At 39.4% G+C, this 26,748-nt stretch overlaps 1 protein-coding gene across 1 annotated transcript; it reads left to right on the top strand.

Moving 5' to 3' along the window:
- Positions 1-434: 434 nt before the first annotated feature.
- Positions 435-5,963, top strand: LOC104589684 (nucleotide-sugar uncharacterized transporter 2-like). Its single transcript, XM_010248085.3, has 7 exons — positions 435-865; positions 2,860-3,011; positions 3,109-3,317; positions 3,400-3,493; positions 4,300-4,466; positions 4,576-4,746; positions 5,311-5,963. The coding sequence occupies exons 1-7, from the start codon at positions 775-777 to the stop codon at positions 5,594-5,596; spliced, it is 1,170 nt and encodes a 389-aa protein (XP_010246387.1). The 5' UTR covers positions 435-774; the 3' UTR covers positions 5,597-5,963.
- Positions 5,964-26,748: the final 20,785 nt, after the last annotated feature.

Raw genomic sequence — 26,748 nt, 5'->3', positions numbered from 1 at the left:
AAAATTTAATTTTATAATCAAATTATAAATAATTATAGAAATATATTATAGCAAATATTTAAAAGATATTATACTATATATAAAATATTTATCATATTTGGTAAAAGAATATTTTCCATTTCTATATAAGATTTCTAAACCGGGCCGGGCCGGGCCATAAATGAACATCCCTTGACACAATGGCCAAAGAAAGGAAAACAGAGGAAAGACAAGTTTGTTTGATGGTATATTGATACAATAAATAAAGTGGTCCCACCGATTTCGCTTATGATCCAAGGACAACGAGAAGACATGGCCCACCAAGATTTTGGAATTTCCAAGATTAAATAAAGCGGAAGCGTAGCCTACTCGGAGGCGTACTCTACACTTCAACAACGAGTCCAAGTTTAAAAGTGAAAGAAAAAATAAACCTTAATTAACGGAAAATTTCTCTTGTCGCTTTTCTCTTTCCGTTTTCTCACACAGAAGAATGCCAGTACACGCGCATTCCCTTCTCTCTCTTACAAGTTACAAGAAGCATCCAGTCATCCACCCAACTGTCGGCGGGTGTGCTCGTGATTCTCCCTCAATCTCTCCGTCTTTCCTCGCTCTCCGACAATTTTAGTTTCTTCCATCATCGCTCTCTAAACAACGCGTGGCACCCAGATCTTATGTCTCGAAACACATTCTCTGAGTTTTGAGTGCTATTTTGATCCTTTCAATTGCTACTGCCTCTTCTTCTGTTTGGGAAGACTGCTGGGTCTAAGTGTTGGAGCAATCCGGGGGGAGAGAGGAATGCTGTGTAGCCGGAAAATGTTTAGCCTTTTTATAAAGAAAGATGTGAGGAAGATACTGAAACGTAAGGACAGTGATGCCGGAGAAAAAGGTAACTACTCTCTTCTTTCCCTTTTCTGTTAACTATAGATTTGCTTGAGTTACGGATGTGGGTATTTGATTTTGGAGTTTTTTAGTTGCTTTTCTATTGTCGGCATTTTGTTTTGTGGTTAGAGTTCTGGGGTTACGTTGATTTGATTTAGAATGCAGTTTTACATTTGAAAAAGGAAGACAAAAAAGAGGTTCCTTTTTACTTGGTGAACTTAGAATTTTTCGTGCTCTCTCCCCTAATCTGTAGTTAGGGTTGATGGGCTTTGGTAGATTCGGTCTAGGAATGGAAGTGTTAGTTGAAAGAACAGTTGCGATGAATCAGAGAGATGGGTCCTTTCACTATGGGGGGAATGCGGTTTTATTTTGTTCTTGGGTTATGGGCTTTCTTTCATTCTTTTTCCTAGTTTATTTGCATTCGGGGTCATAATTTTATTGTAATCATTTTTTACCCTTATCATCTCTAGAGAATGCGATAAGGCGTGCCCTATGATAAGTTAATATCATCACCACCATCTTGGGGGAGGGGGAGGGGGAGGGGGTTCAGTAGGTCTATCTGAATTGAACATTGCAATCTATTTATTAATAGTAGGTAGGTAGATTTCTTTTGAGAGATAAGGCTGGGCAGTTTGTAAACTGAACCTAAGAGTACGAATTTACATTTGGGTGGTGAATTGCATTCTGAACATAAGCTACCTATCATTGAAGGTTAAAATTAACTTAGTTAAGAGTGACTATGAACTTGGATTTTTAGTTTTTTTTGTCAAATTTTCAATTGTCGAAGCCAATCTTTTATATTAACTTTCAAAGAGCTATATGTTCTGTTATTTAGCTCCTAATGTACTGAGTTGGGCTATTTCAAATAAAATGTGTTGTGTTTTTCTTTTTAATTTTCATTTATTGTTATCAAAGTTCTTTTTATGGCCTTAACTTTCAATCTGTTTGAGTACTGAATTTGAATTTGCAAAATGTGATTGAGTTCTTTGGATGGAAAAGTCACCTACTTTCTATATTCTTCTTCAATTGGTCACTTAAATTTTGGGTTCATTAAAATCATAGAATTATTTGGTTATCATGAAAAGAATGTCAACCAACCTCATACTTGTTACAATCTGCTTAACTTAGTAGTTTAGGCTGAATTCTTAAAACAATAGGAAGTACCGGAGTATATATATTTACCATTGCATCATGGACATTACTAATAGGATGTTAGGACGTTAACCCTAATGTTTTAGGAATGAAAGTGATTTATTTGTGAAAAGATTCAGGGAGTGACTTGGGAGAAGATAGAGTTGTAAGTTTCATCGTGCAAACAATCAGGAAACAACCTGGAAGTGATGTGAAAGCATAATTTTGGTAGATATAATAATCCCTTGGGGTAATGGCCTAGCTTGAGATAGAAATTAATGGAGTGGTTTAAAAGATTAAGAAAATAAGGGCAGATAAATAGAAGGGAAATATCTTATCTAATCATCGTTAAATGTGGAGCAAAGAAAATAAAACTTCTTTTTTATATAAGCTGCACCCTTTTCCATGTAGAAGGGGTGGGAAACAAAGTTGTGGTCATAAAAGAAGCAGAAGTGTAACTAATGGATGAGATAAGTTTCTGCCTTTTTATGAACAAACAGATCCATGAAGAAAGAAACAACAGATAAAAAAGACCATCATGGAAACAGGAGCCTTTTATTAGGGAACATAAAATATAATAAAGATATATTACATCACCTAGAGACTCGTAGAAACCTGTTTGTTGAAGCTTAACACCCATTTCAAGAAGATTTTTTGAGCTTAACTTGTTGCTTCTGTTCTATTTGCCTTTTGATTTTGGATTTCCGATCTGATGACTGTCAACGAGTTAATTGTATTTTGTGTAGTTTAAATTATTCAGCAATTTCTTTTCAGGTAATACTTTGGAGAGAATCTTCATGTCATCATTTTCCCTTTCTGTCTCTTCGTATATGCATTTTCTAACTTTTTCTTACTGTCCAATCAATTCAGGAAGAGCCTTGGAAGATCTTCGTGCTTCATTGTATAATGAGCTGCGTTCTTCTGAAGGTGCAAAGCGTCAGCAACAACGAATATGTGGTCCAACCATAGCACTTACATTCAATTTCTTGGTTTCTGTTGGGATAATATTGATGAACAAATTGGTCTGTCTTTTTTACCTTACTATTTAATTTGATTCAATAACACTTGAGTGTTTTAATAGGTTATAACGGACTCGATGCTTTTTTGTTTTATTATTAGGTCCTTGGCAAAGTTGGATTCAATTATCCTATCTTCCTAACATTCATCCACTATGTATTGAGCTGGTTTTTAATGGCTATTCTCAATGCCCTTTCACTGCTTCCTGCATCCCCACCCTCCAAATCGACCCCATTCTCTTCTCTTTTGGCTCTTGGCATTGTTATGTCTCTCTCCAATGGCCTTGCTAATGTCAGCTTGAAGTACAATAGGTGAGATATTGCATTTTTTTTTGTGTTTTTATAACTTTATATTATGTTGACATTTTCTAAGTCATTGCACATATGTTTTCAGTGTGGGTTTTTATCAGATGGCTAAGATTGCTGTAACCCCAACAATTGTTCTAGCAGAATTTTTGCTTTTTCAGAAGACAGTTTCATGCCAGAAGGTAACTAAACTACTAGCATTAACAAATTCAAGCGATATTTGTTTTTTAGATTGTATGGATTCAACTTGGTTGTTGTCCTGGACATGGCTGTAGCTGTCTCACAGGGAGACATTTAGCTAAATAATAAATGAATGTTAAATTGTGCTTGGTGTCTATTTGGCAATGGATGTAATCATTGAGCTAGTAATTGAAATACAACTCAGCAAATATAGACAAATAAAAACAGAAAAATATGGACAACAATAACTTTCTTTCTTATTTTACTATAATTGTTCGTCAAGATAATTAATTACTTTCTAGCTCATTGGAACCAGTATGGTTACTTTATTTATGTTAATTGGATTAAACTATATTTATGACTGAACTAACATAACTTGGAACTGTACACGTGGTTAGACGAATAAAGACAGGAAATGTTTTGTGTGGGTGGAATGTGGAGAATAATTATATATAGGGGTTCTCCTGGTCCTGGATCTCCTATTTGTGGGGCACCACACAGATTAACTGTAACTAACATCATCCCGGATCCTAGCTCTTTAATTAATGTTATTCTATTCCTTGATTTGATCTTAGGCAATTAGATATCTCTTTCATATGGTTATGATCATCCCAGAAGTCCATATTTGGCAAATGGTCCATCTAGCCATGCATATGATGCTAACAAGTATAGAAAATATAAGAGAGCTCCTTGTTCGTGATGCATTTTATTTGTCAGTTTCCTTGCTACTATTATCATCACCTTAAGAAGGAAGTGTCTCCTATCTCCATGAATGTGTGATTAGGGCTGTATTCACTGAATCTTGCAGGTTTTAGCACTTACTGTAGTATCTATCGGTGTTGCTGTGGCTACTGTTACAGATCTCCAATTCCACCTCTTTGGTGCTTGTGTAGCATTGGCATGGATAATACCCAGTGCAGTCAATAAGATCCTATGGTCAAATCTACAACAGCAGGAAAACTGGACTGCTTTGGCGTAAGTTGTCTATTCCATCAAAGTTGTCTTAATATGTTTTTCACTCTGATGCTTATCCTTTCCAACAGAAAATTAATTATATCTTTCCTAATGTGCAACCATTGAGCAGGTTAATGTGGAAGACCACACCAATCACTTTGTTCTTTTTGGTGACTTTAATGCCATGGCTCGACCCCCCAGGTGTTTTATCCTTTAATTGGACCTCTAGTAGCACAGTGACAATCCTTATGTCAGCAGTCCTTGGATTCTTGCTTCAGTGGTCAGGTGCTTTAGCATTGGGGTAAGTCTGTGTTATTTAGTCTGTTTTTATATGATGATAATATCTTTGTCTCTACAGTAGATACTGGGTTATCCAATCAATTAAAGAATGGGTTTAAAGAAAATTGCTGTCTTATGATCAATATAACAAATTCCTGTTCGAAACTGGCCAAATCAACTAAAAACTGAATGGTGGTATGGCCTTGTCCTATCCAAAGATAGAGTTAATGGAAGCATGCACGCAGTTCATATTTGGATAAACTTTGCTCAACTCGGTAACTTGATTCAAGCTTTAAAAAGGCCATTACTGAATATTGTTACCAATTATCTGCAGTCTTATGAGGGGTGAACTGGATATGGACTTTACCCCTGGCATTTTTAGCATGAAGTAGCCACTCCTAGACTCAAATCCTGCCTGATATTCTCATGCTTAACCGAAGTTATATGTTTGTATTTATTTATTATTTAAAAAAAAAAATTATCAATACTACTTGCTAGACTAATCAGGCCTATCTTGCCTCTTTCCCTTAATTTTTCTCTCCTCATGTACTGGTTTTGAAGATCTCTCCCTGAACACTTTTTGCAGGGCAACTTCTGCTACCACTCATGTTGTTCTTGGGCAGTTTAAGACATGTGTCATACTTCTTGGAGGCTTCCTTCTCTTTGGTTCTAATCCTGGCATAACAAGTATATGTGGTGCAGTTACAGCCTTGGCTGGTATGTCTGTATATACTTATCTTAATCTTCTCGGTTCACACCAGCAACCAAACAAGACATCTCCTAGACAAGCATCCTTCTCTTTGGTAAAATCTAAATTGAGCAAAGAAAATGGTGAGATGCATGATGGAGATATTGATGGGGAATCTGTATGAAGTGGACTTGGAAATCTGATTCTGGTGAGGCTGACTTAAACATGATAAGATAAATTAGTTACTAACCCTCTTCTCTGATGTTTATATTACTGTCCTTCACCTTTTCTTTCAGTCTGGAAAATGCAACGACATATGATGTAGATCAATTACCCTTGTTGGGCATATTAGGTTTACCAACATATTAAGGGTCTTCAGTCTTCACAAGGGAAAACCCTTCCAAGTTTTCCAACTTAGGCTTCAAATAGTTATACCTTTTTTTTTGTCTTCGTACCTCAGGTTACAATTGTTTATCTTACATATATATAATTGAATTCAGAGCTTGTGAATACAAAATTCATTTGATTTGCTATTGACACTTTTCCGATTATTCCATCCCATTTCTAGTTGATTATTTAAAGTAGCAGAATTCTTCTGTGATTTGAATTGTTCTGGATGATTTCCATATAAACATCTAAATTCTCATTCAATTGCCATCCACTGGTGGAGCGTGGTAGCCTCAATTCTCATTAAATTGCAGATCAACCGACTCCTTGTACCCTTATTAAGTAGGGCCTCAGTTACAGAATACACATCAAACCATCAGTTTGTTTTGAGGCAGATTAATATCAATTGTGCTGCACTCGATCTATCTCAATCGGTAATTAATTTGTGGTACAATAATGATTCCAAGGCGGGGGCAGAATAGATGGATGGCTATCCATCAATCCATGTGCTTCTGGGGCTGACGCTATAAATTCTCATTACTGCATTTGTTTCATCTGAGGGACATGGTAGAACAAAATCCATGGATTGCAGGTTCCACGCTGGGCCTCTTTGGCGAAATGCTTCCTCAGGGTCGCTTTCTTGCCCAACTAGCAGCACCCTGTTGGATATTGTCTTCAATGTTTTGGTCGTGGTGTAATTGCATGGGGCCCTTGGTGTTTTCACAAAGACAAATCTCGAAGTTATGATCTAGAGTATTGGTCCAAGATTGTCGTCACCCAACCCAATGGTTCAAATACAGGAAGGAGTTCTGGGTTCTGGACTCCTGGGCACTCCAGGCCAAGATTTGTCTTGTCCAATTTGAGTTCTTCACTCGTTCAATGAACGACCAATGCATCCTTTCGCGTGTCCTTGATTCAAATCAGCAGATGTGCCACATCAAGGTGGTGTTTGATAAGTATTTCTGGAAAGAACAGAAGACGTATGCATAGAAAGACCCAAAAATGCCAAATTTTGGAAGTTTCAAATGAAGAAGCATCCCAGTCTTTGTAAATGATAAATAGCCAGACTAAGCTCTTTTGGTCACCTGGGCTGTTGAAAGATCTTTCTAAAAAGACTTGTCAAATCACACCTTGGTAAAACTTAAAAAGAGGACTGGTTTAATTAACAGAGTTCATTGTTAATCTCTGGCATTTCACCTCTAGCTCTCCAAATCTTCTCAACCCATGCTTGTAAATGAGAACGGGTGGCAGTGCCGCAGTGTATTTCTTAATATGTATGATCTCTTTTCCCCATTTCCAATCCTTCTTTCTCTTCCCCTTTTCAGATTCATTAATTATCACGAGGCAGTGCTCAAGGAGGGAGAGCTCAGATTATACAAGTGGGTACGCTGAAATGGAATTGGAATAAGAAGAGACAGAATGAGAAAAAAATGCTAATCTGGGTTCGATTGGATCATATAGAAATGCATTTTTTTATCCGAAATCCGAAATGGAATTGAAATAGGACGAAAGAGAAGGGAAAAAATGGTAATCTGGGTTTGATTGAGATTAGTTTACGGGGAATCCCGACTATGGCATCCCAACTGCTGGCCCCTCTACCTTCCTTGCTTGTCATTCCCTCGATTTGATATGCAGATGTTGCGAGATGGTTTCTGACCATGAATGCAATCCTATCTCCATTGCACACACAAAGTAAGCAATAACAAGAAGATTCAAGAAAAACAGGAATGCTGGAGTTCTAATCACTGAACCTCTTATGAAGGGAAAGGCTGTTTGGTTGGTCAGTTTGGAGGTGATCAAATGAAAGAATTTATAACACACAAAGCACTCTTTTTTGTGTTTAAAATGAGCCCAGATTTCCTACTCACTTTTCCTACCCACTCTCTACCCGCCGTGAATTGCAGCCACATCTCTCAATTCATAATAAAAATGTGTGGCTCCAATTCACAGCGGGTAGAGAGTGGGTAGGAAATCCTGAGTGGTTTAAAATGCCATTTGGGGCTAGAGATCAAATGTAGGGGATAACAATGAAATATGTTCAAGGGTTGGTTGGGCCTAGAGGTGTCAATTGGACTGGATTTGGTCCAACCTGGTCCAGTCCAATGTGAGTCCACTTACAAATGGATTGGACCTAATCCAGTCCAAATCCAATACAAATCCAATCCATTAAAATATAAATGGACTGGATTGGATCCAATCCAAACCGAATGAAATATCAAAATTATATAAAAAACAAAACATATAAAAATTACAAAAAATATTAAAATGAAGAAAATCTAAAGATTACAAAAATATACCCTTTGGCATTGAAAAATCACTTTTGTAAAAGTGCTTTCATAAACGTACTTTAATAAAAGTACTTTCATTAAAGTGCTTTTACAAAAGCACTTTTATGAAAGTATTTTCATATAAGAGCTTTTGATTTGTAAAAGTACTTCCGTAGAAGTGCTTTTATAAAAGTGCTTTTGTAAAAAAGCTTTCATAAAAGTACTTTTAAAACTACTTTCACAAAAGTGTTTTTATAAAAGTGCTTTCGTAAAAGTCCTTTCATAAGAGTGTTTTTATAAAAGTACTTCTGCAAAAGTGCTTTCGTAAAAGTACTTTTATAAAAGTACTTCGTAAAAGTGCTTTTACAAAAGTACTTTCTTAAAAATTCTTTTGTAAAAGTGCTTTCGTGTAAAAGTATTTTTGTAAAAGTGCTTTTATAAAGCTGCTTCTGTAAAAGTATTTTTGTAAAAGCTCATTTTGGAAAGAGTACAAATGCAAATATGTACAACGTAAATATATACAAAATGATACAAAATATAAGGTTTTGCACTACATATTTGCATTTGTACTCCTTCCAAACTCAGCCAAAGTACTTTTCATAAAATTACTTTTATAAAAGTGCTTTTGTAAAAGTATTTTTGTAAAATTACTTTCATAAAAGCGATTTTGATGGCTTCAGTTTTGGTCGGTTTCAAATTGGACAAGGGTTTGGACTCATGATCGCATTATTGGAAATTTGGTTTAGGTCCAATTCAGACCAATAAAAATATGGACCAATTTTTTTTTGGATTGACCCAATCCAATAATTGTAATGGACTGTCCAAATTCAATTTGATAAGGTTTGGATTGGATTGGATCCAATCCAAAACCGGCCGATTGACACCCCCATTCATTTTAAAAAATTAAAGGGTAAATTATAAAGACTCCCCTTGTATTATGGGGTCAGTGACAAAGACCCCTTTGTACTTTAATTTGAGACAAAGACCCCCCTGAACTTTTACTTTGTGACAAATACCCCCTCGGCCATTAAGTCAAATGACAAAAGGCATTAAATAACCAATATACCCCATTAAAGTTTCTCTATTTTCTTTCTCTTGCCTATTTTCTCATAAAACCTAATTGAAGGATTTGTAGGTATCTGTGTTTATGTGCATTGCCTTGCAATGATTAGCAGCTATGGTATTTCTATACTTGTTCACTAATTGATTGCTTGCTCCTCTCTCTTTCTCTCTCTCCATCATTCCTTGCAAACATTAGCCTGGAATAGCAGAAGAGGGCCACTTAGAGTTTCCCAAAATTGCAAGCAGGGCCTGTAGTAATGAGTATTCATCTATCTAGATGCATGATCTTCAAACTAAAATTGCCAAACTCAATGCTTTGTTGATGAGATCAGTAAGGTTGTTAGATGTCCCGATCACTGGAGATTGATTAGCATTTGAGGAATTGTCAATCCATTCCTAGGTTGACAGAAGATACGAGTAGTACTACCATCAATATGAGCTTCCTTGGGTTAATAAGGTGAATGGCCAAAATATAATTCTGATGGAATCTATGTTTATTAAGCAACGTCATCTTATGCCTTCTTTTCCTTCTCAACAGTGTCTAAGCTCATGGTTATAAATGTATAACAGGATTGTTCCATCAACTAGAAGTTAAAAGTTTTCCTAAAGGAAGAGAGATAATGTCAGAGGTTGTGGTCAGCTTTCTTCTCAACAAGTTGGACAGTTATCTTACAGTGGAAGTGAAACTATTGAAAGGAATGAGAGGAGAATTGAGGCAGGGTTGAATTAGAAATCATAAATGCCTTTCTTAGATATGTTGATTCAAGGCAAAAGAGTGACCAAGCAATGAAGGTTTGGGTAGGGCAAATGCATGATGTGGATTATGATATCAAAGATATCCTCAACAAGTTTGTCCTTGGAAAAGAACAACAATCTGACAACAATGACTGCTTTGTTTTACTACATAAATTTGGTTGTAGGAGATACCAGTTTAACAACTCAATTAATCGCCTCCAAGAATACAAAAGATAATAGAAAGAAGTGAGAGATACCATGCCAACATCTCAAAGGGAGACTTAAGTTCTAAGGATGTCTGGTATGATCCATGGGTGGATTGTCTTTTGCATGAGGATACAAGGTTCGTCATGAGCAGAAATGGGTGTTAGGAAAGTTTTAAATGAAAAAATGGTGGAAATGAGAATCTTTTATTCTCTAAGTTATCTGGGAACTCTAATGGAGGGGGCCTTTGTCGCAAATTAAAATACAAGGGGTCTTTGTCACTAACCCCATAATACAAGGGGGTTTTGTAATTTATCCAAATTTAAAATACTATTATCAATAAATTGGGGTGTGAACCGTCCCTGTCCACACTATTTTGTAGATGGGGTGGTCCACCCAAAACCAAACACACCGTTCTATTGTGGACAGGACCAAAGAGATGTAATCCTCTTTTACTAGTGTGGCACATCCATTGACTTGGATAGTTAGACCAATAAGGGTGCATGAAAACAAGGTTCAAAGTATCAACACAGGTCGATATGCCAGTAGGGTGTATCGACCCGTATTGGTACTTTTTTTATGTTTTATTTTATTTTTCAAAACCGGTTCAAAGGGGCCAATTTAAGCCCCGACTACCCTTTGAATGGTCTAACTTGATACAACCGCTATAGGGGTGTATCGGGAAGCTATCAGCCGATACAGGCTGAAAGGTATCGATACTTTGAACCCTGCATGAAAGAGAACATTAATTTGTCCATTGAAGGAGCAAACAACTCCTCCAATTTTATGGTCCAAACCATACTCAGCTAAAGCCTTATATAAATTACAATTTCCGGTTGGGAGGTGATGAGGGATAATTTGGCCCGACTTGTGATATGATAACACGTGGAGTGACCCATTGACCTTGTGACATCTCAGCATCCTTGGACACCTCAACAGCCCAAGTCACCTCGAACACCTCGGGTCACTTAGCTAAAACCGAGGCCCGAGCAACTCATCACACACACTGACCTGCCGAGGTGCCACGTAGCCTTCTTCTAGAAGCGAGCTAGTTGTCTCCGATCTCTTCGGGATCACGTCGCACGCCAATGGATCTTATCGCTATCCTGTCCAAATCGGATGGACTTCGATCAGCCTTATTAGCTTACACGGATCCCATCTTCAGGTGCAAAACAGACTCCGAAGTGCGCAGGCCAAATCTCGGACACGTTTTGTGAGGCCCATGGCAGCTCGCCTATATAAGGGCATTACCTCCAGCCTCACAAGGTATGCACGATTTAGCTCTCTTACTAGCATTCTAAGTTCTCAACTCTCTCAAAAGCCTCCTACGCTAACTTAAGCATCGAAGTGACCACACCGGGTAAAGTACCCTAGGACCTCTATTCTACTTGTCTTGTAGTTCGAACAGACTACACAATAGACTGACGTTCAAGCTACCTTCTAGTAGGGAGCAACCAGATTGTGCTACATCAATTGGCACCATCTATGGTAATGCAACATAGTTCGTTCTCATTACCTAGTTTTCTCACTTTTACTGATCAATGGCTTCCTCAAGCAACAACTAGTTCACCAATGTTAACAACCAAGTCACAGGGGGGCAAGAATAGCCCGTAGTAAACCCTAAAGTCTAGTCTGTGACCATAGGGCAGTTCATAGTGCCCCTGACCCTGCTAGGAGTACCAACAGTGCCAAACCCGACCTTCCCTCTACACCAGGTGAATGCCCCTCCCTTTGGTTGACCCCTTAATGGTTCCCATAGGGATCGATGTGTGGCAATTCCATGAACTGGTGCAATACGTCCGTGGTATGAACCTTCAGATGCAGACTTGGGAGGAATGGTTTGTCGCCCTAGTGCAGTAGCAACCACAGCTGTAGCAACCACCACATCAGTAATAGAACGCAAATCTAAACAACCAACAACAGCAGAACGTGAACCAGAACAACTAGAACCAGCAACATCAGCATTCAGGCGACTAGCAACCCAACGTTATGAATTAGGACTAAGCCCTAGATCCACCTCGCCGCACTAACGACTGAAACCAAGTCCTAGTGGAGGAGCATAGTAGAGGCACGACACCGATCGGAATAGAAGGAAATAGTACCACCGTGGTGTCAAGGAGGAGATGCCGCCGATGCTCACGTCATAACACTAGGAGAAGCCACCTTGCTCCCACCAACAACGAGGAGGCAGAGAAGAAAGAAGAAGTTAGCCAGGTCATCACGTAGCCAGCATCACCATGCATGACCCAAACTTCATCACTGGCACCAAAGATCTTGACAGCCCCATGGCCTAAGGACTTCAAAGCCCCAAGCTAGGAGTCATATGATGGTACGATAGACCCTATAGACCACATTAATAGATTCCACTCCCTGATGCAGCTTCATGGGGTGAATGATGCGAGCCTCTGCATGGCCTACCCGATGACGTTCCGAGGAACAACTCGGATGTGGTACTCGAGATTGGTCTTGGGCTCGATCAAGAGCTAGAACTAGTTCCCAGACCTATTCACTACACACTTCGCCACCAGCAAGAGGTGTCCTAAGTCCGCAACCTACTTGTTGAATGTCATTTGGTGCACCCAGGATGCGTCGTCAAACACCCGGGACACAAGTTTAATAATTTATATTTTTCCAATCCTCAAAACTAAATAAAGAACGTAGTTTAGTGGTGAGGAAGGGGTCGAATCCTTAGGGAAGCAAGGTTAAAAATTATTATTTTGTTCTAGACAAATAAGAAAAAGAAAACAAAATTGGGATTTGCAGAAAATAAGAAAATAAAATTTATTAAAGCTGAAATTTAATATTTAGAATTGAAAAAGACAAAAAATAAAATTCAGAAATTAAATAAAACTGAAATTAACAAGAAAATAAATAAAAATATGCTGAAATTCGGATCCAGTGGTGATAGCTTTCCGGGAAGACAAACTGTAAGGCGTTCCTCCTTCGTTCAACCCTCGAACCCCTCGAGACACCTTAGCCTTGAGCTGGGCAAATTCAAGTATGCAAAAGACAAAGAAAAACAGAAATTAAATCAAACCAAAATTGAAAATTGCAGAAATTAAATTGCTAGAAAAACTGAATAACAAAATGAAAGAAAATAAAACAAAATAAAAATGGTGGATCTGCTCCAGGGGCGGCACTTGTAGGTTGGACGAACTGCTTGCAGGAATCCCTCTTGACAAGAACTAGGCGTCCTCCTTCTTGTAACCCTTGAACCCCCCAAGAAGCCTTGGCCTTGTGAACTGGGCTAACCAACCCCTTCTCAAGGGCCCCTGGGGTCCTTTTTATAGAGAAGGGTGGACAAAACTGGGATTAGAGAGAAAGAGAGGGGCAACTAGGGGACTTATGTAGAAAATGGGCGCCCCTAGGGTTTAGGAATGGAGGGTTAGGATTAAACTAGCAAGATCCTACGACTAGAGTGAAAAGGAGAGGGCACCTATACGTATGGATGGCTGGAATTTAAGCTCCTAGGATTGAATGGTGGAGATTTGGGTGCCTAGAGCTGAAAGGTGGAGATTAAAAGGAGTGGTTGGTGCCTTAGGGTTAGGTTGCTAAAGAGATGGCACCCTAAAATGGAGGGTGGAGATTGCAAAGTGAAGATTTAAGGGTATGAGAGGTTGCTAAGGCTTGGATGGTAGAGATTAGATGTTAGGGAGGAGTGGAAGGTGAAGATTTAGTAGTTAGGGGCGGCTAGGGTTTGTTAGAGGTGAAAAGAATTAGTGGGGAGGTGCCCTAGGGTTTGCTAAGGAGAGGGGAGTATGCTAATACAGTAGGAGGGGCGCCTTTCTGGGTTTAGCAGGTAGGAGGCGCCCTCTTGTGCTCAGTTTTCACAGAAACACTCCCTCTCTCAATTGGATTCTCACTAGCTTCCCAAAATTTGCAGAAAACTTTGTAAAATTCTTAGTTTTTACCTAGAATTTGCACAAAGACCCTCATAGGTCACAACATTGAACTTAACCGGAAAAAGGGTATAGATTAGTCAATCTAAGGTCTAACATACCCCTAAATTGATGCCCTTAAGGCATCAAAATATAGAGTTATGACACCCCCAACTTAACCATTGCTAGTCCCTTACCAATGCAACCTTAAAATTACACTGAGTAAAGAGATCATTCTTATTGCAAGATCATCTATGAAAAAATTAGCCAAATATCCTGATTAAAGAATTCTCAAACTTTGTATAGATCAGTATTGGCTTTAAGGGGTAAAACCATCATGCTTTGTTTAAAACCATCATGCTTTGTTTAAGGTGGAAGGTCATTGCTAGTCCCTTACCAATGCAACCTCAAACTTTGTATAGATCAGTATTGGCTTTAAGGGATTAAAGAATTCTCAAACTTTGTATAGATCAGTATTCACACACATTTTTATTGCTACCTTCCACCTTTAACGCAAATATCGACACTTGACTTAGGTGAAGAGACCCGATTACTAAGTCTAGGGTGTCAATTGACCTTTTATTCTCCCTGTTTTCTTTTTTTCAAATTGTTCAGGGTAGTTCCACTGTCTCTAATGACTTAAAGATTTTTTGTCTGATTTATCAATCTTTCTCTTCTTATCTTTACAAGGGAAAACTTGGGAGTATTTTCAATTTCTAAATGACTTCGACAACATTCAAACAAGACCAATTTAACTATTGTCACTTGCTACCAATCTCTACAAAATTCAGTATTCTTTTATTAGTTTCCTCAACTTTTTCTTATCTTTACAAGGGCAAACTTGGGAGTATTTTCAATTTCTAAATGGCTTCGACAACATTCAAACAAGACCAATTTAACTATTGTCACTTGCTACCAATCTCTACAAAATTCAATATTCTTTTATTAGTTTCCTCAACTTTTTCTTATCTTTACAAGGGCAAACTTGGGAGTATTTTCAATTTCTAAATGGCTTCAACAACATTCAAACAAGACCAATTTAACTATTGTCACTTGCTACCAATCTCTACAAAATTCAATATTCTTTTATTAGTTTCCTCCACTTTTTCTGTTCGGGAATCTCTTTTAATGGAAAAAGTTTTAAATTTTTTAGTGAAATTTTAATTCTACATATTTAAAGGCTTAGCTTCTCAATTTTTTTTTTAAAAAAAAATTTCTCTCAATTTTTCAAAATTTTCTCTCTTTCCTTACTCCCGAACTTAAATGCCATTGTCTTCAATGGCATGACTAGAATGATGTAAAAGGGACTTGGGCCAAAGGGAACAATAAAGAGATAAGGATTCAATAGGGGTTCAGGATTTGCCAACTGAATTCTAAAACTTATTCAAAAGAAAAGATAAACTCTAACAAGACAACTAAGATAAAACTTTGTTGGGTTGCCTCCAATCAGCGCTAAGTTTAACGTCTTCAACCAAACACATTCACTCACTTCTCACATCTACACTTCCAAACTCGCTTTCTTCTTTACATAGACAGGGCTCAGATTGGGTTAAACAAAGGATAGACAGGGCATCTACAAGGTCGTCCACTACATCTACCTTGAACTCATCTTCCCCTAGGTTTGGAAACTTAGTGGCACTAAATACATTTAATCGGACTTTCTGCTCCCCAAATGAAATGTCCATTTCTCCCGATTTACAATTGATGTTTGCATTGGCAATTGCTAGAAATGGACATCCTAAGATTATCGGGTTATGGTTCAGTTCCTCGGTTGGGGTCATGTCTAGGACGATAAAATCCACTAGGAAGTAACAATCATCTACTTTGACAATGACGTCCTCAATAACACCTCGAGGAGTCTTGATTGACCAATCAACGAGTTGTAAAATTATCGGGGTAGGTTTTAACTCGTCGATCCTAAACCTTTCATAGATAATAGAAGGGAGCAGATTTACATTGCTCCCAGGATCCAATAGGGCCCGATTGAAAGTGATTCCAGAGATGACACAACTTATTAGAGGAGCATCGGGGTCTTTCATTTTCTAGGGGAGTTGGTTTAGGAATACCGTACTAACATCTGTCGAGAGCATCACTTTTTGTGGGGCCGATCGTGGCTCCCTCTTTTGAGTACACAACTCTTTCAAGAACTTGGCGTAGGCTGGGACATGTTGGATCGCATCGATGAGAGGGATGTTAATATAAACTTGCTTGAATAACTCTCTGATCTCCTCGTTGCAAGTCTCTTTCGTCTTTCGCAATGGCCAACCTGTGAGTGCGGTTGGAAAGGTAACTACAGGTCGGTTAACTATAGGTTTCTCGTCTAAATTTTTCTTTCCTTTTTCTTCCCCCCCAATTATGGTCTTCTTGCTCCTTTTCTTATTCACTAATGTTTTCAAATTTCCTTTTCTCATACAGGTCCTCTAAATTCCTCCCACTCCTTAAGTTCGTAATAGTCTTGGTATTTTCAAACTAAGGGTTCTTAGGAGGTGGTTGAATCTGCTATGGAGGAAAACCCAGTGGTTTATTTCTAAGATTCACAACTGGTTGACTTAGTAGTTGTCCTACTTCTCTCCTCGCATTAGCTTTGGCTAGTTGTCGTATTCAGCTCTCTAATCTAACGATGGATGCTACTGAGTTAGAATCAGCTGCATGAATTTGTCATCAACTGTACTGGTCTAAGGAGGTTGTGGGTAAACCTGATAAGGTTGGACTGGCTGGTTCCTAGGGTAAGTCTGCTGGAATTGGCTTTGCACTTGTGGCCTCCGAAATTGGTGGGCCATGGAGTCAGATGGATGGTACTGTTGGGACTGTGTGTTAGGTTGATGTGTCCTCCAAGAAAAGTTAAGGTGATTTCTCCACCCAAGGTTGTAAGTATTTGAAAATGGGTCATTATTAGGCCTCAAGAAACTCTGGGTTGTTTGAACCTGTTCTTGGATAAACGGTGGAAACTAGGCCACCATTGGACAATCATCAACTTGGTGGGCCAGACTGGCACAAATGGAAAAAACTTTAGGATAAGGTGTAGATGGGCCCGGTTGCTGGTTATAGGTGAAGAATTGATCAAGCTTTTGGGCTAGAAGATCTACCTTGTCCAATTTTCTAGAGATTGCATTCAGGTTCATTCTTGCCTCGGGCTCTATATTGTTCTTAACTTCATAGAGCCTCGCCCTCTTTGAGGGTCCCACCAACCTCTGATAGGAATATAATGATGCATTGTTGATGGAATTTTCACTTAATGTTTCGAAAAGAGCATATGCTTCATCCTCACTTTTACTCATAAATGCCCCCCCAAAGGATGCATCTACCATTTGCCTATATTGATCAGTCAAACCTTCATAGAAGGCTTGGACAATTTGCCACTTGGACAGGCCATGGTGTGGGCACTTTCTCAACAAATCTTTCATTCTCGCCCAAGACTCATGAATTTGTTCACCCAGTGTTTGGGTGAATCCAATGATGGCTCTTCTCATGGTGTTGGTTCATCCTATAGGGTAGAACTTTCTAAGGAATTCTTGTTGCATTTCTGCCCAAGTTCTAATAGGTCTCCCTATAGTTCCCAAGCAGTGCTTGGCCTTGTTTTTCAATGAGAAGGGGAAAAGAGTTAATCTAAGGGAATTGTCATTAAAGTTTTGGATCCTTACAATGGAAAAGATTTCCAGAAACTCATCTATGTGTTTGTATGGGTCCTCACTCAGGTTTCCGTAGAAAGAGGGGAGCATCTGGATTGTGCTTGATTTAATCTCATACTACAAGGCTTGGGTATCCGACAACTGTATGTAGGATGAAGGGTCATACTAGGTCGGAGTGAAATACTCCTTCAGCTTTTTGGGCTGTTCATCATCAATCCCGGCCATTTGGTTGCATTGCTAGTGATGGAGGTATCTCTTTATCTCAAGTATGGGTTCTACTATTTCTCTTCTCAGAGATCTCCTTCCCAACATACAACTCAGAAGTCCCTTTTTCTTCTTTTTTTGAAATTTGAAATTTAAATTTTGAATTTTAATTTTAAATTTAGATTTTGAAATTTAAATTCTGAAATTTAAACACAATTTTGAATTTTTAAATTATTGATTTTCTCTTTTTTTATTTGAAATCTGAAATTTAAATTCAAATTTAGATTTTGAAATTTAGATTCAAATTTAGATTTTGAAATTTAAATTCAAATTTGAATTTTTAAATTTAAAAAAAATGCAAGCATTTCACACACGGCCTTGGGGCTGACTTAAGGTTTCCTAAACTAGTGGTTCAACCAATATGAATCCTCTTAGGTTCACATGGAATTACACCACTTCCTTTGGTTAGCTAGGTAAGTGGTGGGGATGTGAGAGGCTCCCCTTGCTCTCGCAAGGACCTAATTAAGTAACCACAAAAACCCGCTTAGGCTTAGTCGGTTAACCTCTTTCCTTAGACACCAACCGCCGGTTATGGAACGTAAATACAAGCTTCCCTAAATTCAGTACACTTTTGAACCAAATGTGTGGAGCCTCCTAAAGGATCTTGCTATTCAAATTTTAAATTAAGGTTTAGGGTGAACCGTACGTGAAAGGGTGGTGGTTTTTGGGCCAAGAAAGGGTGATGAAATCCCCATCTTATCTTATTTAAATTAGATTGCCCTTAAATGGATTAACGGAAAAACACAATAAACAAAATAAATGCAACTAATTACAATGCATGAACAGTAATCTCTAATATGCAATTCAGCAATAAAATAAAAAAACAAATTAATTCAGAAAAGAGAGCAATTAAAAAAAATGAAAAACCCTAACACATTAACAACTAACAAGATGATTTCAGCAATTAAATAATCCTATATGATGCATGCTCTTGAACATATCAAACCCTAAACGTTGGAATGAAAATGCAAAAAAATTTAAAATATTATTTTTTTGAAATTCGAAACTTGAAATTTAAATTCAAAATTCAATTGTTGAAATTTAAACACAAACTCAAAATTTAGAATAATTTCCTAATTAACAATTAATTACTCAATTAAATAACTAATTAGATCTAAAGACGAAACAAAAGAAAAAAAATAATCCTAAAAAAAATATAGCCGAATCTATTAAGAAATAAAAATAAAAATAAATAACCAATGATTCGATAACACTAATCTACCAAGATAAATTCGAAAATAAAAAGAAAAATCAGAAATAAGTGAAAGAATGGTAGGATCCATTGTATGGACGCTAAAAGGGTTGCGGAATGGGTGGGCGAATTTCAAAAATTTCCTACCTTTCTTCCTACTGGGAATCGTATTCCCTGATTTTAGAATCAAAATTCAAGGATCCTACTTGAACCAAACCAAACCATATTATAACCAAAAGAGAAGGGAGGGGTTATACTTGATCCAGAGAAGCAGTATATCCCAACGTTGGTGTTCACGCCCAAAGAAGATTTCAAGATCAGCTCCCACTGAAGATGACACAGTGATGATGGAGCCGAACCAGCAGCGTTCATCCCACGAACCAGGTTTTTCTAAATGTGAGCACCACACAAACAATCAACAACCTTTTTTGATCTTCTCTAACTGAGAACTCGAACTGCCAGAAAAGGTGGTGGCGGCTACTAGAGGAGAATGCTAGAGAAGAAGGTGGAAAACTTCTATTTTCTTCACTAGAGTTATCTGAGATCCTATCTCAAGAATGCAGAGAGTGTTATGCTAAAACACCTAGGGTTCGAATTCAAATAATTTGAATTAGGGTTTCCTCCTCTTTCTTTTAGATTAAGAAACCTCCTAATCATATTAGGAGTTGCCCTTATCCAAATCTGTATTTGGATTAGGACTCCTCTTAATCCTATCTGTAGATTAGATCAGCATTTGGGCTTAACCTAATCACAGATCCGCCCCTTTAAGTGACTGATCAAATCAGCCCAGATTGAAATGAGCTTTAGGCCCAATATGTATTAAGTGCTCAATAATCTTCCAAACTGCTGCCCAGTTGAGCTTCTTTGTATGGCGTGGGACCCAAGCATTGATCTACACATCAGCCACATGGGTTCGGCCCAGCCTTTATTACAAGGACTAGCCGAATTCACTGGAAAGCCCAGTGAACCCCCTGAGCCCATCACATGGACCCTATGGGCCCAACACTTACACTAAGTGGTCCCTAGGCCAAGTCATCTTATAAAAACCCAAGGACTGTGGGCAGATGCAAGATTAGCCCATCAGGTATTATCCCAAAATGCCTTACACTTAACCTCTCAGTCCATAATGATCAAGCACTGCCCGACAAGAGAGAACCTCTCCCTCGACTGCAAGGAACAGTGCAGCACTCTCTACTCACATGGATCCCAGGAATTAAAACCATTTGCAAACATTTTGAAGCCATATATAAGTATATATCATATATATAAATTTTTCAAAACAAAATTCCAACGATTGAAATCAACTGTCGGCAGTTTGGTTTCCATCAGAGAGAGTGCATCCCCGATCATTACCTTTATCCGACAAAGGGGCTGATCCCGTCACTATGATCACCCACTCAGATGAATTCTCAGACTGTCCCAACATACCCAGGTTTTGACCCTTGCTAAGGATCTCACTGATTGGCATATCAAAGACATCCCAATCCGACACCCAGTGCAGTACCATAATCGGGTCTAGGGGTTAGGTGTAACATTCCAGTTTTGCCCATCAATCTCCAAGGTCCAGGGCAACACTGGAAATCTGGTCTAGTTCAAGGGTTCAAGTAATCCTACACTACGTGTGCCTTGGGTCTCACCCTAGTGGTTAAGACAAGCCACCCCAACATTTGGCAGCACATCAGTGTCAGCCTTGGTAGGATAAATCTCCCCAGACTTATTCAATGGCAGTGAACATTTAAAACTAACACAAGTCTCAATAAGTGTCCAGTTTTAGGGTCTTACACAGAAGCATACCACACAACATGAATCAAACATGTACTTTATTTATTAACACTAAATATCAAAAGTACATCAAAACTGATTGGAGGTAAGGGCATACAAAACTGTCTAACAACTCCCACTTGCAATTAGGATCAATCTGGTACAAGCCGGAGTCCCATACTTTCCACGTATTTCTCAAACACTTTCTATGTGAGTGGCTTAGTTAATGGGTCTGCCACATTATCCGCTAATGCTACCTTTTGAATCAGGACATCCCCTCTACCAACGATCTCCCGCAGTACATGGTACTTCCTCTCGATGTGCTTTGACTTTGAGTGGGCACGAGGCTCTTTAGCATGGGCGATTGCTCCATTGTTGTCACACAACAATGGGATGGGTGATGTGTTGGACGGAACCACTCCTAATTCGTGAACAAACTTCTTCATCCACACGGCTTCCTTGGCAGCTTCTCTTGTAGCAATGTACTCGACTTCGGTTGTGGAGTCTGTCGTAGATCCCTATTTGCTGCTTTTCTAGCAAACAGCACACGATCCCATCGTGAAATCATACCCAGATGTAGACTTTCTATCATCTGGATCCGACTGGAAATCGGCATTAGTATACCCCAGAATTTGTAGTGAACTACCATCGAATACCAAACAAAACTCTTTTGTCCTCTGAAGGTATTTGAGTATGTTCTTCACAGCAGTCTAATGCTCCTGCCCTGGGTTGGCCTAGAATCTGCTTACCACACTCACCGCCTGAGCAATGTCAGGGCGAGTGCACAGCATGTCATACATGATGCTCCCCACGACTGAGGCATAGGGAACGTCTTTCATGCCCTCAATCTCCTTAGAAGTCTTGCGAGACATCTTCTTGGAGAGAGTGACTCCGTGCCTGAAAGGAACATTTTTTTTCTTGGAGTTCTCCATGCTGTACCTTTTGACTATTTTGTCAATGTAAGCAACCTGGGATAATCCAATTATCCGCTTCGATCTATCTCTATAGAGTCGAAGACTCAGTATATAGGAGGCTTCTCCAAGATCTTTCATGGAGAATTGCTGTGAAAGCCATACCTTGACCAAAGACAACATTCCTACATCATTCCCAATGAGTAGGATATCGTCCACATACAACACCAAAAAGGTGACCTTATCCCCACTGGACTTCCTGTAAACACAGGGCTTATCCGGATTCTGCTTGATGTCAAACGATTTGACGACAGAGTCAAAACGAATGTTCCAACTCCTAGAAGCCTGCTTAAGTCCATATATGGATCTATTAAGTTTACACACCATGTGTTCCTGACCAGCAGCAATGAAGCCTTGCGGCTACTGCATGTAGATATCTTCACTAAGATCTCCATTCAGGAACGCGGTTTTGACATCCATTTGCCAAATCTCGTAGTCATGGTATGCTGCTACAGCTACAAGGATCCTAATGGATTTAAGCATGGCCACGGGCGAAAAGGTTTCCTCATAGTCGATGCCTTCTTTCTGAGTATACCCTTTCGCCACCAAACAATCTTTGTAGGTCTCAATCTTGCCATATGGGCCCTTCTTCTTCCTATAGATCCATTTAAAACCAATTGCTTTTACCCCGGAGGGCGGATCTACTAGAGTCCAGACTCCATTGGCCTCCATCGAGTCCATCTCAACTCTCATGAACTCCACCCACTTCTGGGATTCTATGTCCAACATAGCTTCCGCGTAAGTCACGGGATCCTCCTCACTATTCAAGGCTTCCACCAGGTAACTATCTTGGTCATAACTGTAATGGACTGGTGGCTTGGATACCTGGGTGGATTTTCTAGGATGGTCACTACCTGAAACTTGTGGGACATCTCCCACTGCTCCTGAGCTCTCCTCATCAAGAACTATTTCCTGACGAAGGGTGTCCAAGATGTAATCAGTCTCTAAGAACTGGGCATTTCGGCTGTAGAACACTTTTTGCTCACCTGGGTCATAGAAAAGATAGCCCACCGAATCCTTTGGGTAGCCTACAAATAGGCAACATCTAGTCTTGGATTCCAACTTGTCCGCACTCGTTCTTTTAACGTGCGCAAGACAACCCCAAATCTTCAAGTGTCTGACACTTGGTTTCTTTCCGGTCCAAAGTTCGTATGGAGTTTTTGGAACCGATTTGGTTAGAACCCGATTCGGCACGTAGATAGCAGTCTCTAATGCATATCCCCAAAAGGATGTGGGTAATTTCGAGCGTGTGAGAAGTGACAAGACCATGTCTTATTCCTCCTCTCTGAAACACCGTTAAGCTGCGGTGTTGTAGGAGGAGCCAACTGTGATATTATCCCATTGGCCTTCAAGTAGTCCCTGAATTCGTCAGAGAGATACTCGCCACCTCGATCCGATTGAAGGGCTTTAATTTCTCTCCCTAACTGTTTCTCGACTTCTTGTCTGAACTCCTTGAACTTTTCAAAGGATTAGGACTTCTGTCTCATCAGGTACACGTAACCATATCATGAGTAATCATCGGTGAAGGTGATGAAATACACGTGTTGGTTATGAGTCCTAACACTCAGGGGACCACATACATCAGTATGTATAAGGTCACGTGTGCCTGTACATCTTTCAGGCTTACCGTTAAATGGCCATTTTGTCATCTTGCCTCAGAGGCAAGGCTCACAAGTGGGAAGATCTTCTACGGTTAGAAAATCCAAAGTACCATCCTTTACCAGTCTTGTGATTCGGTCAATACCGATATGGCCAAGTCGGTAATGCCACAGGCACGTGGGACTAACTATATCACGAGTCCTTTTCTTAGGGATTTCGACCGACATAGTTTCGGTAAAGTTAGCTTCTAGAGAAGGATGTAGAACATAGAGATCGTTCTCCAGTTCCCCGCACTCCGCCTTCTGCTTTGAACCCCTACAGTGAATTACATGCATGAGTTGAAGCCCCAGAGTCAACACACCAGGACACATAAGTGACTAACAAATTAGTCTCAATGACACAAGTTTCGAAAGTACCTTTCTTAGATTCTAGGTAGGCAGGACAGTTCCTTTTCCAGGGGCCGACGTGCTTGCAGAATTGACAGGCATCAGATGCCTTGTCTTTCTTTTGTTTCTTAGACTTAGTGGCCTTTTTCTGGGGTTTCCTCTTTGCCCTCCTCTTCTTGCCAGATTTGCCAACTTCAACAAGCATGGCTATCGGCTTATCCTTTCTGATCAGTTCTTTGGCTTGTTGCAACATATTACTGAGCTCTTGAACGCTGACATTCAGCTTGTTCATATTGTAGTTCATTATGAACGGATTGAAGGACGGAGTCAAGGAGTTAAGAATGGCGTCTATCTGTGTGACCAGATCTAGCCCGGACCCAAGGGCCTCCAGCTCGTTAATGTAACCCATCATCCGAAGGCAATGGTCATGAACTTGCTTCCCCTTGGTCATCTCCGCGGTCATGAACTACTTTAGGACCTTTTGGCGAGTACAACGGTTCTGCTCCTCGTACATAGTCTTTAGACTATCCAATATGTCTTTGGCAAGTTCGATCTGATCGTACTTCCTCTGTATTGGATTATCCAAAGAGGCTATGATATAGCAGCGGGCTAAGGAGTTTTTCTCCTCCCATTCTTGGTATTCCCTCCTACGGGCTTCTGAAGCCCTGTCTCCCGGACGATCTGGTGCAGGATTCTTTGCCACTTTATCTAGTTTCTCTGAAATCAGGACCAGCATAAGGTTTCTGTACCAGTCAGCATAGTTTGGGCCCTTAAGTTTGTTGTCGTCAAGCAACTTAGCAAATTATCTGTTTGCCATTTTATGATAAAACAACAAAACGTTAGTCCACAACCTTAGTTTGATTCATGTTACCAACATAGATATGGCTTTTAATCTATGTTCCATTTCCATTTGTTCATCTCTGAAATTTTCCCTCCTATCTCAATGACAGAGATGGCGAAATGTCTCTGGAAATGTGGGAATCACATAGGGTGCGTGGAGCCAATAGTTTCAGTTGCATAACTCCACCACCTTTCTGTGACAGATCATATCCACTCATCATATGAGTTTCCCTTTGGCCTCTATCAGACAAGGTTTAGAGTCATTTTGAGGTAAACCTTTCTGTCCAATGAGTGCTCACCCATCATATTCAGGTTACACCAAGGTACCGTGAGAGAGTTCCCATTTTCTGGTGAAGCCCCTCCCACATCGGTCTATGACGCCCCTATCATCTTATGAAACACTCTCACAGATCCAACAGCAAATGGATAACCCAATTTTATGGTGTGTTTCCTCATTACTAAAGGACCCATCATCGTGCTAATGACGGAAGGCCTTTGGAGAGTCCATCATATGGATCTCCCTATCACGTTCACTCATATTTTCTGGAGGGAACAAAACTACGCCCTAGTTAATCTAGGTCAAACCAAAGTGGCTCCCACTGACTTTCATAAAGTCAGATTTATGGTGGCCCAATTTGGCTAGGGTTTTTGCACGTGTCCCTTTTCAGGGTTGTGGAGCCCACCTTGACAGGAAGGGGTCATCCAATGACCGTAAGGGACACCAAGGCAATGATGTGCATTCAGCCATGGTGTGCGCAAGAGCCACTAACGAATCATCATGGGCCAACTGCTTATGGCCCACAGTCCCAGCACATCAAACATCCACACATCACATGATATGGAAGAATTGATCCAATCAATTACTCCTTGTAAAGCCCATTAAACAGTCTATTTAAAAACCACAACATTAACAAGTAACATCATCTAGGTATATGGATTGAATTGCAGTTAGCAGTTCGGCCGATATAGATTTCATGTAAACTAGGCTTTTGCAGTTTTAACCCCTTAAAACTGGGCTTTACAGGTTGGGCCGAATTGGTTCTTCCAATTAAAAATTGATTTCAGACTTGAAAGTGGGAAAAACAGGGCTGAGAACAGCCCCTTTCGAACCCTAGAAACAATTCAAGAAAGATCTGAAATGGCCCAAAAACCAAAAACCAATCTTTAATTCAAGAAACAATTCAAGAAAGATCTGAAATTAATATTCTGATTTTAGACAAACACAAATCAGTTATGGACTGTTCGCACCACCAGCAAAACAGATGTGAGTAACCAAGGTTGCAGTTTCACAAACTGCAAAACACAGAGTGCGAAGTCATCATCTGCAAAACGCAGAAGGTGATATCACGATCTGCAAATCTCCAGCGCTACCGCCTTCTCTAATCAAGAAAATAAAAAATAGAAATCCTATTTCTATTAAATAATTACATTCTTGATTGAATCCTATACATTCAGTCTAGAAAAAAAAAATATTTTGCAGACTAAATAGAATAGAAACTGCAAATAAAGATTGCGCAGACAATCTGCGCCAATTCTGCACTTCGATCTCCAAGTGCGAACAGTCCATTAAATCAAGAAATAAAATAAGAACAGTTCTAAAAAAATTCAGATTTAACGAAAATTAATTTCAGATCAATCGCCCATACAAGAAACAATTTCTTGAAACAAAACTGCAATATGCGCAATACCCAGATAGAACAGCTTCTACCGAATTGCGCAGGTTCAGATCTGATCTTTTGGTTCAAGATTCGAACCTGTGGCTCTGATACCACTGAAAGAATAGTAGGATCCATCGTATGGACGCCAAAAGGGTTGCGGAATGGGTGGGTGAATTTAAAAAAAATCCTACCTTTCTTCCAACTAGGAATCGTATTCCCAGATTTTAGAATAAAAATTCAAAGATCCTACTTGAACCAAACCAAACCAGCTTTGAACTAAAAGAGAAGGGAGGGATTATACCTGATCCAGAGAAGCAATATCTCCCAACGTTGGTGTTCACACCCAAAGAAGATCCCAAGATCAGATCCCACTGAAGATGACACAGTGATCATGGAGTCGAACCAGCAGTGTTCATCCCACGAACCAGGTTCTTCTGATTTACTCGATGGAAAACTGTGAGTACCACACAAACAATCAAGAACCTTTCTTGATCTTCTCTAAC

This window comes from Nelumbo nucifera, chromosome 8 (genome assembly GCF_055504915.1).
Source record: "Nelumbo nucifera cultivar China Antique chromosome 8, China Antique-T2T, whole genome shotgun sequence".
NCBI lineage: Eukaryota > Viridiplantae > Streptophyta > Magnoliopsida > Proteales > Nelumbonaceae > Nelumbo > Nelumbo nucifera.
The sequence above is the reverse complement of the archived record's forward strand: the minus strand, read 5'-3'. Positions and strand labels throughout refer to the sequence as shown.